The 14,583-nt window shown below is 36.6% G+C and overlaps 1 protein-coding gene across 1 annotated transcript; it reads left to right on the forward strand.

The window, feature by feature from the left end:
- Positions 1 to 7,526: 7,526 nt before the first annotated feature.
- Positions 7,527 to 14,176, forward strand: LOC141346971 (lipoma-preferred partner homolog). The gene is made up of 3 exons (XM_073851943.1): positions 7,527 to 7,699; positions 10,809 to 10,929; positions 11,010 to 14,176. Exons 1-3 carry the CDS (start codon positions 7,560 to 7,562, stop codon positions 11,136 to 11,138), a joined length of 390 nt encoding a protein of 129 aa, XP_073708044.1. The 5' UTR covers positions 7,527 to 7,559; the 3' UTR covers positions 11,139 to 14,176.
- Positions 14,177 to 14,583: the final 407 nt, after the last annotated feature.

The raw sequence follows: 14,583 nt of genomic DNA on the forward strand, positions 1-14,583 counted from the left end.
TCATTAGAATATTAAATAAACATCATGTTCCATTAAGATATTTTGTACATTTCCTACAGTAAATATACCAAAAGGTAATTTTTTATTAGTAATATACATTGCTAAGAACTTCATTTGGACAACTTTAAAGGCAATTTTCTCAATATTTAGATTTGTTTGCACCCTTCGATTGTAGATTTTCAAATAGTTGTATCTCAGCCAAATATTGTCCTATCATACAAATCAAACATCAATAAAAAGCTTATTTATTCAGCTTTCGGGTGATGTATAAATCTCAATTTCATAAAATTGACCCTTATGACTGGTTTTGTGGTCCAGGGTCACATATGATTAAAACATTGTGAAGTTATTCATGTCTTCTGACCCATATATAAAGGCCAAACCACATTTACCAAGATGTATATGTGTTATGTATATTAATCATGCCAGTTAATTAACTTACAATTTGTAATAAAATGACAGCCCTAGTAATTTTACATACACACCCACATATTTTTAGTCAATGATTCATCTATTCAAAGCAGCCTACTGACCTTTGACCCCTCAGCTACAGTCAGTGAGTTCATAGTTTTCTTTGGTTTTTCTAAATATAAATTCATCTCATAATCTGATGATCTTGATCCTCACAAGTTTTTTTTTTTTTCAGGGGCGTCTGTATATTATCACATCACAGACAGGTGCTCTAATGTGAAGTTGTCATACGTACATGAATAAAAAATGAATTTTGGCGCTGACAGATAATCAAAAAGTTTTATGTGAAATACTGCATGATATATTTATAACAACTTAAGTATTAAGTATTGAAGCCATTTTGTTTTAAAAGTATTTAGATTTGAGAAGATATGTGGATACAGTTTCTAAGGTAAATGCAGTTGGCAGAGTGACATTGAAGGGTACAGGTGTTTTAATATTCTGTGCAAAACAAATCCATGCCGCCAAGCTAACTGAGAATCATGTAAAATTGATAAAGCCTCTTACCAAAGAAGACATCCAGTAACTTCAGAGTGTTTTGCTTTAATACACACAGAGCGCCGTGAATTGGCAGTTGATGCTTACGGTATACTTACAGCGCATGCGATTTTCCTTCATCATTTCACTTTCTTGTATTCCATCCTTGTCCAGACAGTCTGTTTTCTGTTTTATTGAGACCGGTCTTCAAATGAGTATCATCATTTGTCAAATGCAAAGCATTTTAGTCGTTCTTATGTCCAGTTGTCCTGTTAGGGCATAGTGTGTTGTATTCAGAGTTTAGCTGTGCTGCACCCACAAAAAGACGAGTGGCTGCGAGAAAGAGAGCACTTTGTCAGGAAATTGAAAAAGCAACAAGGGAAAGAAGAGGCTACAATTGACTTCAGTGCTCTCCACTCACCCTTTCGTTCAGAAAGAGGCTGTCTGACCTAAATTCATTCTACCTCATCTGCCTAGACGTTTGTTTAGCCTTCTGGGCAAACACTTAGAGAAATGTATGAAGCTGGAAAAAAAGAGGAATATATGTGAATACATTAGATTCAGGCAGCGGAGAAGAGTAAACTTAGAGCATGAGTAGACGTTTAGTGCCCTCTAGTGGCTCTGCAAGCTGTTATTCTTCCACCAGAGAAGCCATTAGCGGTGCTCCTTGCAGATTTTCCTAAACCATCTTTGAAAGTTATTACCGGACAGTAAATCCACAGCATGTAAATCAAAACTGCTTTGACGTCAACATAAAAGCTGCAGCGAACTGAAAAGCTGTGCTGGGGAAGGGTGGTCTGACTAACCCAGACTTCACTGTCACGCTGTTCGTACGATGACTCTGGCACAACGTATTGTGTGAAATCTGCTCTGAAGTGTGAAAGCGGACTGTTTTTGAATGTTTCTTCAGAAAACTGTAAGCAGCAGGGATCCTGTGTGGTTCAAGTCCTTTAGAAAAGCACAAAGTCTCAGGTTAAACATTAGACTGTGTTCCTGAAGGCTATATACAGACTGTCTGTCTTTCTATAGTTTCCCCTCCCCCTCTTCCTCGCCTCAGAGTTATGAGACGAGCCTCAAGGGTTCTCAGCGGCAAGCTTATTAAAGGCTTTATCCGTTTCCAGGATTTGCAGAGGATTGTGGAACGGACATTGTTTGTACACAAGTGTTGCTCTGGGAAATAATGTTAATTTCTGTTATGCTCGTGAAAGAAATGACACAAATTAGAAACTTGTGTACCTACGGCCTTCTTGAGTCTTGGCGATCCCTCTGCAGTCAGTCTCCTCTGGCAGACTGTTCTAAAGCAGACTTGATCTAAGAATGACGAGCGGATTGTAGGAGCTCAGGGCCAAGGCCAAGTCCTTTGACCCCCACCTCAGCTTGTTGGTGAACCGAGAGCATGGGAAATGATCCCGGTGCACAGGCAGTGCAAACAGGATTTGGCTGTGTTGATACATGGGACTCTTTCCAGTAAATTCTGTCCATGCAGCTGAAAACTTTATATACTACAGATCTGTTCCAAGTGATGGATATATTCATAACTGACGGATTTGTAACACTGTACAGTACATTGGCAGGAACACCATGTGTCACATAACTGCCATTCCTTACACGAAGTGCACGGAAGACTGTTGATTTCGAGATTTTGACTATTAGCTAAGCAGGATGCTAAAAAAAAAAGCCTAGGCCACACAAATATCGCTTATCAATACTTTCTAGCAATAAATAAAATATGATTATTTAAAACATTTTTCTCATTTTAACCTGGATAAATCTGGATAAACCTGGAATTTAGTCAGAATTTCAAGATATAAACAGGCAATTCTGACTTTTTTTTCCTCAGATTTGCATGATATAAACTTGCAATTACAAGTTATAAAATCTGAATTGTGAGATACACTCTTAAAAATAAAGGTGCTTTAAAAGGTTCTTCGCAGCAATGCCTTTTAAATGCATAGAAGAACCATTTTTGGCTCCACAAAGAACCATTCAGTCAAAGGTTCTTTGAAGAACCATCTCTTTCTTACCTTTTTATAATCTGAAGAACCTTCTTTCGCCCCAAAGAACCTTTTGTACAACAGAAAGGTTCTTCAGATGTTAAAGGTTCTTTATGGACCCATTTAGACAAAAAACGTTCTTCTATGGCATCATGAAGCACCTTTATTTTTAAGAGTGTAGAAGTCTCACTTTATCCTCCAATATGAATAAATCTGGATAAACCTGGTGAATGCAGTTAAAATTTCATAGTTTTCATTTGATTGAACAGCCCTGTAGTATGAAGGCCTGTTTCCACCACTGAATAAAAATAAAAAAAGAGGTAATTGCAACTTTATCTTACAATTCTGACTTTTTTTTTGCAATTGCGAGTTTATATCTCGCAATACCGACTTTTTAATGAGAACTGAATGATACAAACTTGCAATTCTGACTTTTTTCCTTAGAATTGTAATAAAAACTTGCAATTCTGAGGAATGAAGTCAGTATTTCAAGATATAAACAGGCAATTTTTTTTCCTCAGATTTGCGTGATATAAACTCATAATTACAAATTTTGAAATCAGAATTGCAAGATATAAAGTCAAAATTGCGGGATATGAAGTATTGCAAAATACAAATTTGCAATTGACTTTTTGTCTCAGAACAGCAATTGTTATAATTGCTTCTGTGCATTGAGTTATAAAGTTCAGTTAGAAAAAAAAGACTTATATTTTCTCAGAATTGTGAGTTTGTATCTTACAATTCTGACTTAATCATTTGCAACTGTGTGTTCTAAAGTGAGAATTGTAAGAATTTTAAGAAAAAAAGCCACAATTGCAAGATATAAACTTGTAATTCTGAGAAAAAAAGTCACAATTGCCTGTTTATGTCTCGCAATTCTGACTTTATTACTGACAGTTGTAAGTTTATATCTCACAGTTCTGAGAAAAAAATCTGAATTCCAAAATAATAAGTTGCAATTACTTAATATTTCATACACCACTTGCAAATATGTGAATGGAATAGAATTGTAAGATTTATTCATTTATTTTTAAAGAATGATTTCACCTATTTTTTCACCCTCTTGCATCATTCCAAGCCATTTCAAACCTCTATGACTTACTTTTTAAGTTTTTATTCACCAATAATGTTGGCTGCCAACTTGGCTCTCCTACACATGCAGGCTTGGAACAATATATAGGAGAGTAAGCAGTGACAAAATTTGTATTTTTGATTAACCATTCCTTTAATGTGAAGTCAGAGTTATTGCGGGTTCTCAGTTTCTTTTACTTTGGATGCAATAAAACAAGTTTTTTGTTTTGTTTTGTTTTTTATTGGCAGAAACAGGCTTCTATGCTGTAGTGGTAATGTACTGATTAAAAATATGCATACAATTAATATGTTTAGAAGTAGGTAAAAATGTCCCTGGAAATCAATTTACGGTGGCAAATGTCACCCCTTAATGGAAGATTTCTGTCAGGAATATGAAAAATTTCAATCAGTTGTCCACTTTAGGCCTAGATAACCAGCCAAGAAACTGCATCAGCACAAAAACACCCTCTACAAATTATCATCAAATCATCATTATCAACCAAATCCCAGAAAATATAGATATCCTTTTTTGTCATTATCTCACAGCTCTAGTGTGAGCGGATATCCACGATCATAACTGTCAGCCCTAATCATAAGGGCTCGTTGGCACGGCAAATGTAATGGCTTACAGTGTTGCCACACATGCACACAGGCCTGGAAGTCTGTGTTTGAAAACAGTGCTGAGTGGCTGTGCCAAAGAGACAGGCAGCCAAAGAGGACAGCTGTAGCCTGGAGTACTTACACACACTGAGATGTGTCTGGGCGACCGAATCCCGAATGGAGAAATCCAGGAAATATTTGTGCATCATAGCCTCTCATGCGAAGACAGTCTCACACACATGCTTTCAAAGAGAAAGTCATCCTATAATTGATCACACACAGATGATTTCACCATCCTTTGCTGTAATTGCTTGGCTGGAGGGGAGGGAGGGGGATAGAAGATTCTTTTATATGAAATATCGAAATAACAAATCCAGGGCTCGGGGTGGACATTAAGAAGAGGAATGTGAGCGAAAAGTCATCAGCTGGCCCGCGGCCCGGTATCCGTGGCTGAGGAAAAGCCTGCAGTCATCAGAAAGTGGACGTATTTACTGCTGCGCCTCTCGCAGAACGAAAGCGAGAGTGAAAAATGACTTTGTTTGTGAATCAGAGAGTAGCTAATCAGATCTCACTCTCATTCCATTGCTCACTATATATACTTTATATCAACCTCCCCTCTTTTCCCTCAGGCATTTGAGGACAGAGATACACTTGTGACAGCCATTGGGATGCACACATTATCTTTCGGAAATCCATTAAATCTTGATAGATAACGGATACTTTAAAGGGTCTATTCGGCCAAAATGTAAATTCTGTCATCATTTACTCACCCTAGTTCCAAACCTGTTTGACTTCGTTTCCTACGAGGAACACTAAAGCAGTTATCTATCAGAATGCCTAAGCAGCTGTTTTTCATATGATGAATGTTAAAAGCTTAGATCACCCCAAAATTTTAATTCTGTCATTATTTACTCACTCTCAAGACTTTCATTCATCTTCCAAACACAAATGAAGATCATTTTAGGGTGTCGTTCACACTTGTCATGTTTGAGTTTGATTAAAACGAACTCTGGTGCGATTGCTCTTTTAGTGCAGTTCATTTAAGTAAGTGTGAACGCTGCCAACTGAACCCTGGTGCGCACAAAACAAGCAGAGGGCAAACGTGGAGCAATGAGGAGGTACTTTTTATGAGCCTTGTGAGTTTGCAGGTGGTGAAAATAAAATCATATGCACGCAATAATGAGCGTGCTTCGTCCAGTAGATGTATTCGACTTAAATCGGCGATCAGCAGACCGATCAGTGAATGGGTACTTTGATGTCGAAGTCGAATGCACCTTTTCCTTTTGTTTTGGGTGTTCCGCCACGATATATATATATATGGTCATTGGTCATTCTGACCAAACAGGTTGTGAAAAAATCATTATGTCTTTAGGTTTTAGTGTCTTTAGGTTCGCTGTCAAAATGCCAGTGTGAACGCTAAGCGGACCAGGACCAAATGTATCATTTTGCTTTTTGGTCCGTACCAAACGAACCGAACTACAAGTGTGAACACAGCCTTAATGAAACCTGAAATGTTTGTCCATCAGTTTCACCAAAACTTGAATGCATCATTAAAAATATGAGATGGATCGAAGTCGTATGGGGTTGAGTAATCGAATGCTTTTCATTTTTGGGTAGACGAAGCCATTAACAGTGACAAACGGCCTTTAAAGGGTTAATTCACCCAAAAATAAAAATTAGCCCATTATTTACTCACCCTCAAGGAATTCTAGGTGTATATGACTTCCTTCTTTCAGATGAATCCAATCAGATAATTGATAATTGATAATTGATAATCAATTATCCTGGCATTTCAAACCTTTAGAATGGCATGGGCAGGTCCAATAAAGTGCATCCAGGTCCAGGGGGTAAAAAAAGCCTCCTGTAGCAAATCAATGCATTTGTGTAAGAAAAATACCCAGATTTAAAAGGTAATAATTACTTTTTTTCTAGCTTGCGGCAGTCCGCATGCGCCTCTCAGAACTGACGAACACAAATGCACCGTGGTCACAAAAGTACAAAACAAGGATTTGTAAAGACAAATGTCAGAGGATTTCAATATTAGCCAATAAGGGACTGGTTTTCCTTTGCTAAAGTAAGGAAACTTTGCTTCCTTTGCTGTTGTAAACAAACGTTGGTTTGTGCGAGACTCAACCTCACATGCGCAATGACAACGTCAATATTTTATTTGCCTGGAAGGGCTTCTGTGTAGGACCAGTTGGCGCAAGCTAGATCAAAGTGATTATTAAGTTTTAAATATGGATATTTTTCTTACAAAAATGCATTGATTCAATACACCTTTTATTATGGATGGATGCACTTTGTTGGATTGTTTTGGACTGTTGATGGGAAACACCCACCTATGCCATTCTAAAGCTTGGAAGTGCCAGGGTAATTTTAATAGAACTCCGATTGGATGTGTCTGAAAGAAGGAAGTCATGTACACCTAGAATGCCTGGAGGGTGAGTAAATAATGGGCTAATTTTAATTTTTGGGTGAACTATCCCTTTAAGAACAGTAATGGAAATAAATTAGTCCTTTAGAAGAAAGTAAGTCAAATGGGTTTGAAATGACTTGGGAGTGAGTAAATTATGACAGAACTTTCATTTTTGGGTGAACTATGCCTTTAAGGTCTGTGTATGTATGCGTGTGTGCGTGTTTGTGAGATGGTTCTTCAATGAAAAAGTAAGGAAGGTAGAAATGGAAAAGTTTGTTTTGTTTTATATCTTTGTACTTTGTATTGTAAATCAAGCATATCTTCACTTTAGTTTGAGGTCGAAGGTTATTACGACTGCCAAGCCACGTCTCTCACTATCACAGCTTGAATTATTTGCTTATATAAATCCATCTCAGTTGCCTTTTTTCTACAGTTTGCTTTGGCTGAGCACAAGCGTTATGTAAGATCTTTGTTTCTCTGTTTGATTTTAGAACACCCTGGAGACCTGCAACATATGTAGTAAGCCCATAATGGAGCGTATCCTGCGGGCGACTGGGAAGGCCTATCATCCCCAGTGCTTCACCTGTGTGGTCTGCCATCGGAGTCTGGACGGCATTCCCTTCACTGTGGACGCCTCCAACCACATCCACTGCATCGAAGACTTCCACAAGTATGAGCAGAAACACAATTATGCTTCGTATTTCCATATACCACATGCAGGGATAACATGTTATTTTAATCTCAATTACATAAAATATTTAAAGCTATTTTCGGGTTCAAATATCACATACAAAACAATTCAAGCTCTTATTTACGGGAAATATGACTTTTAAGTAGTCTGTTCAGCTTTTGTGTATGGATTAAGGAATTGAAAGGTTTCAGAAGGAATGTGGGATTGTGAGAATATGATCATAACAGAAATGCTATTGTGTCGAGGAACAGTTGGGCTGTACCTGGATTGTACTCATTGTTACTATTGTGGTATAATTAGGCCACCATCTGCTAAACTTCCCCCATTTTGCTGTTTGTTGGTGAAACCCAATGAAGAAGTGAATCACCTGACCGTTTAGCTTTGTGTACACATACTCACCTCGTCTCTCTCTGTTCCTGTCCTATGTTCTCAAATTGCTGAACACACAAATAGATTCATTGTGAAGCTTTCTAAAACATGTGTCTTTGAAATAAGTTCCACATAGTAGAAATATTACTTTATTTATGGTTGATCATCTGTCCATTTGGATTAGAGTAATATTTCATACACCATTCTCAACTATGTGAATAGAATAGAATTGTAAGGTTTATTCATTTATTTTTAAAGAATTATTTCACCTATTTTTTCACCCTCTTGCATCATTCCAAACCATTTCAAACCTGTATGACTTATTTTTTAAGCTTTTATTCACTGATAATCTTGACTGCCAAATTGGCTCTCCTACACATGCAGGCTTAGAACAATATAAAGGAGAGTAAGCAGTGACAAAAAAATTATTTATGATGAATGGACTCTTTAATGCGAAGTCAGAGTTATCGCGGGTGCTCAATGACTAATCTTGATTCCTTTGCTTTGAATGCCATAAAACAAGTTTGTATCTTTAAATTAACAAATGTTATAGAGCAGAGGTGCCCACATTTTACTATGAAGATCCCAAAATTTAAACTTAGGCCCAAAAAAACAGGCTCATTGGAAATACGTGGCTCTACATACATTTCTGCAACACCGTAATTGCTGCACGTTTTGCACCAGTTTTAAAAAATGAAATGTCCAGAGAGTGGTTCTAAAACACACTTTCAATACGTGACTATGGCACATTTTTATTATGTTGGTTGCTGTGTCTCTTTTTTACACTGCTTGAGGTACATTTTGTGGCTGCTCTATCATGTTGGAAATATCCCCTACACCAAACCCAACCCTAAACCTGCCCAATAGTGTTAACAAATGCAAAAGTGATATAAAAACACATTTGTTGATGCAGCCGTGCTATTTTAACTTCCTTATGCAGTTCTGAGCTGTTTTGTCGAAATGTAGTTTCACAAGGTTTATACTGAAGATCTTCATCACTCAAGTGCAATGCTGTATTGCGTGAGCTACCAAGGAAACCTACTGAATTAGAAAACTCATGCGTATGAAGCTGTATATGTGAAGACAACATTCAAAAGTATCAGTTTTCAAATCGCGCAGGATGTTAAAATAGTTTTGAAGCCATAATATAACATTCTGCAAGTAACTGTGTGAAAATGAAGCTTTATTAATCAAACTCTTTATCTATAAATCATACTTTTTGTGAAAAGGAATAAAAATTGTCAGAGTTTTGCTGCCTCTAATGTGCAGTGATATTTAGTTTTGCAAAAGGGTATATAAAGGCACGTATTCACAATAAGCCTATGTTGCAAAATAAATGTTGCATCCTATCTAACTACACTAGCACTCAAAAGTTTGTATCGATAGGATTTTTAAAAATGTATTTATATTTTTCCAATTCTTTTATGCTCACCAAAGCTGCATTTATTTGACCACAAAATACAGTAAAAAAAAAACGATAATAATAACAATAAATGTTATTATAATTGAAATAACAATTTTCTTTGTTAATACGTTTTAAAATGTAATTTATCCCAGTGATGGAAAAACCTGGAAAGCTGGATTTTCAGCAACCGTTACTGCAGTCTTCATTGTCACATGATCCTTTTGAAGTCATGTTAACATGCTCATTTAATGCTAAAAAAAAAAAAAATGCAGTTAAATTGCTTTATATTTTTTGGAAACCAAAATGTAAAGTTCAAAAGATCAGCATTTATTTTAATTTATTTCGATTTTTTTCTATAATAATGTCTTATAAATGAATAAAAAATGTCTTTACTTTCACTTTCGATCAATTTAATATGTCTTTGCTAAATAGAAGTTTTAATTTAATTAAAAAAATCTTACTGTCCTTTAACTTTTAAGTAATAGTGATTATTATTATTATTATATTATATTATATTATATTATACTGCTCTCCAAAGGCAAAGCGCAGTAACTACGCATTTGGTCAAAATTGAGTTAAAGCTTAAAATGGACTGTTTTGTCTTGTGGCAAAGTCTCCTGGTTCAATTTTGTCCCAGAGAAACAAGAGTGTTTCAGAGAAACAAGAGTGCCAACATGTTTGACTAGCTGGCGTAAAAACTTTAAAGGCATTTTTCTCAGTTTCAGTGTTAGCGTAGTTACTGCACTCTGCCTTTGGAGGGCAGTATATTATAAATCGATAAAAAAACAACTAATACATTTTTAAAAATTCTGAAATTAATTGCAATTAATCGCAATTGAAGTGCACATGTACAGTAATAATGGCTGACAGCACAGGTAAATTGGTTTTTACTGACATGGCCTGACAACATCTGACCACAGTTCACTGTTGTTCTACTGAAGCTTCCTCATCACCTGTTCCTTTCCTGCGGTTGTTTGACTAGGGCTAGGACTGAAGTGAATTTGAAATGCGAGATTGATGTGGTCGTAAAGACGTTCTGCAACTAAACACACTTCTTGTCAAGAAAAAAGAGACAGAAGCAGCGGTTGTGAGTGGGGTTGGCCAACCCTAGCCCCACCCCTGCGTTAAACATTTTTAACGCTGTTAAACTGGAAAAATTAATCACCTGCAGTAACACGCTCATTTTGACAGCACTAATAATATCACATTATATTATATATTTATTTTTGTTCTAATCAAATTCACTTGTATCAAAGGTCATCACAAGCCAACTTTGAGCATCTGTCTTGACTGTTTTTTCTTCTCTTTTTCAAGGAAATTTGCCCCTCGTTGCTCTGTGTGTAACGATGCTATAATGCCAGCACCTGGCCAGGAGGAGACTGTGCGTATTGTGGCTTTAGACCGCGACTTCCATGTGCAGTGTTATCGCTGTGAGGTGAGTGGTTAAAAATTCCTAGAAGTTTTTTAGACGTTTTTGTCCTTCCTTAAACATAGTTTTGTGTGTCCTCTCTATAGGATTGTGGCTGTCTTCTTTCTGAGGGAGACAACCAGGGTTGCTACCCTCTGGATGGCCACGTTCTCTGCAAAAACTGCAACACCAGTCGCATCCAGGCCCTCACTGCCAAGGCTACGACTGACCTCTGAGTAACACACATATCTACATGCAGGTCCCTAATATCCCTGCGCTCATCAAATCCTGAGAAACACCATATCCTGTCACATCACTGCACACGAATATTTATGCTCAAGACAAATGCACATGTACACATAAAGCTGTCATTCCACTTAAGGGGCCATGACTTGTCTTGCCGCTCATGCACCTCCACACACTGTGCCTTGTATTAAACTTGCACTCATTTATTCTGTCCAACCATTTTTATTAGCAGATATGTATTCGCAAGGGCTCGCTAGACCTGCTTGTAAACACGTAAACGTGTCAGCCTTAACATATAGAGCAAGACTGTTAGATTCTAACTAAGCTGTTCAATTGGGAAACATCATAGAATCATCTCTAAAAAGGGACCATGCTGTACGATCGCTATGTATTCCAGTATGTATCCAACCTACGGCTATTGCAATCCATCCCAAAGGCAAAATTGATTAAAATACACTTTCACATAGAGCTATTTGAAATCACCATCAAGTATACATGCTCTGCAATGGCTTCAGCAAATAATGCAGATACAAAAATAATTAGCTTGGTAAACATATTTTTATTCTTCTTATGGCGGCTGTGAAATTGGAGGTTTCATGTTTGCTAAGGTACACAAGTCAATATAGAAAAACCTGGACCTTCACCTTGACTCATGCATCACACCTGCCTCATCAGTATGTTTTTTGTGTACATACTATACAGGTGTATGTTTGTGAATGCGTAACCTTTCGAATTAATTTCTGAATTCGCCCTTTGAGATGAAAGTTACCAAAGAGCTACGTTTACCTTTCTCTGGGACAGCGTGTATGTATATTATTGTATGCTTATGAAATCGAATGGGAAGAGAATTTTATCATTTAAGGACTGTGAATGACCTTCAGTAGCTCAGAAGCCTAAATACATTGTGGTTCATTCAGTGCGGTTTCCTGTTTCTTCCTCAGTGTACCGCTTCAGTTCACATGAATTTAGCAAGAAATATTCTGCGCTTGAAGCTTTTTTTGTGGTTTGGTGTTATATTTTTTTTTCGAATTACGCTCAGTTATCTCATTTATTTGTATATCATGAGTGAAAATGGTGAAAAGGTCTAGGGATAAAATATATGTATTTAGATATGCACAGTGAATTGTGCAATAATGTCACGGCAGATTGAGAATCGTTTGGTATTAAAGGGATAATTCACCTAAAAATTATAATTCTGTCAGTATTTACTTAACTGTGTTGTTCTAAACCCGTAAAACCTTCGTTCATCTTCCGAACACAGATGAAGATACTTTTGATGAAATCTGAGAGTTTTTTGACTGCATAGACAGCAATGTTCCCAGGCCCAGAAAATTTGTTAAAATAGTTCATGTGACATCTGTGGTTCAACCGTAATGTTATGAAGCTACGAAAATACTTTTTTTGCTTCAGAAAGCTCTCGGATTTCATCAAAAATGTCTTCATTTGTGTTCCAAAGATGACCAAAGGTCTAACTAGTTTTGAACGACATGAGGGTGAATTTTCATTTTTGGCCGAACTATCTCTTTAAGTTAAAATTCTCAGAGGAAAAACTGTCGATTAGATTTAAAGTGTGACAATCAGGGCTGAAAGGATGTTGGAAATGTGTTTTATTTTATCTAATTTGATCTAGGACTTTAAAGGCTGATTAGAGACAGCCTGGTGAGCAATATTTTAAATATCTTCAAATTGTGAATTTATTGTAGTGTTAGTTACGTAAGATAGAGATAGATGTGAAAGTATGATTAAAAAAAAATAGGAAAACCATTTAGGGATAAGAATTTTCTTTCGTAATTTTGTACATCATTATGCAAATTTCTTCTTTGTTGTTGCATTGACACTTTACTAAGAAGGATATGCAGACTTTTTTATACGACGAGAAAGTGTTCGAGGTGTTCTTAAAGCTACAGCGCACACGGTGTTGGGAAATTCTGAAAATATGTATATATATCTCCAAAGTGGCATTATAAATTTCGAGGTTTAGAGAGTTAACACCTCAGGAAATTTCCAGTCATATCAGTGTGCCGCAGTGATGCCCCAAGGAACTTCCCCTCCAGTTAAACAGTAAATTCAGACGTGAACGTCAAGATATATATGCAAAACGGATATAAATACACGGTTTTGAGCACCTCTTGATTTATTATGGCAGTTTGTGGATTTTCAGTGTAAAATGAAATGCGCTGTAGCTTTAAGCCATGAGAGCTTCATTAGTGCTTCAGTGCTTCAATCTATACCTCTCTTTCTTAGTATCTCTTTCTCCTTTTCTATATGTGCCTTTTCCAGCTTGTGTGAAACCGAGATGGTATTGTTTCAGCACAAACACAGCTGTGGCTTGTGGCTGATGTTATGTTTAAATGGTCTGTTTTGTTTTGGTTGTTTTCTATTCACACCACCTAGAGGCTATGCATGTGCGCTACTTGAACTGATCTTTATTTCCAGGTTTTATATAGAAAGACCGAATATTTTAAGACTTAATTAGGTATTTCAGTGTATTATGTCTTTAAAAACATTAAGTGTTATTGGAAAGAGAATTATTGCTGTATTACTTGGCACATTTAGAATGTCCGTCCTTTCTTTCGCTTTACTGCTTATTCCCCAAACCCATCTCAAGCTCTTTTTATTCCAGTTGCTCATAGATTTGCTTCATCTGTTAAGCATTTTTGCTCATTTGAGTTGTTTGGATTGATTTGTTCTGTTCAAGTATTTGATCAGGATGCAATTTAAAACACTTTGTACTAAGTTTCCCCATTTGTGATTATTACAGTAGCAATAACCCGATGATTATATGAAATTGTTGTTGCGGCAGATGCAGAGTTCCAGCATTCAAGTGCCTTGAAAAACATGGTATATTGGAATTGTCATATATAGGACACTTCTTTTTTTTTTCAATGAAGAAGAAATTACATAAAACAACCTAATCTGTGCTCCACTGACATTCTAAGTATATACTTGGATTCTGTTCTTACACTCTATTGTTTCTGCTCACATACAACTTCTTTTTTAATTAATAAACCTTTGAAAAACTCCATGATTATTTTTTTTTCTGTTTTCAGTTTTTCAGTCCTTCCTAATGCTCCTGTTAATTCATATTTCAGCTATTCACACCGTTTGGCAGGTTTCCCAGGTAACAGAGACAGATTTTCATTGTACTCTTTGCACTACCTAAAAGAGAATTCATTTATCCTGCTTCTTGCTGATATCAGTGGTACATTCAGCACATGCTTAGCCACTTTAGGTAGCATTTGAAAGATAATGAGCACAGAATCATGATTTAGATGAGCTCAAAATGCTACTGTCTGACAGCATTTTCCATCTGAGGTTGCTTAGATATTTAATCAGCGAAATCAGTGAGATATAAAGTGGGTTATGGTGCTGGAAAAAGGCTGATGGAGTTGTTAAAATAATTTAAAAGACTCAAAAGACCGACCATTTTCTTGG

The sequence above is a fragment of the Garra rufa genome, chromosome 12, assembly GCF_049309525.1.
Source record: "Garra rufa chromosome 12, GarRuf1.0, whole genome shotgun sequence".
Classification (NCBI taxonomy): Eukaryota; Metazoa; Chordata; class Actinopteri; order Cypriniformes; family Cyprinidae; genus Garra; species Garra rufa.

What these genes read in the sequence shown, in the direction of transcription:
- LOC141346971 (XM_073851943.1), top strand. Translation starts at nt 7,560, where the DNA reads ATGGAGCGTATCCTGCGGGCGACTGGGAAGGCCTATCATCCCCAGTGC. An exon ending in TGCATCGAAGACTTCCACAA is followed by an intron (nt 7,700 to 10,808) that starts GTATGAGCAGAA and finishes CTCTTTTTCAAG; the next exon opens with GAAATTTGCCCCTCGTTGCT. An exon ending in TGCAGTGTTATCGCTGTGAG is followed by an intron (nt 10,930 to 11,009) that starts GTGAGTGGTTAA and finishes TCCTCTCTATAG; the next exon opens with GATTGTGGCTGTCTTCTTTC.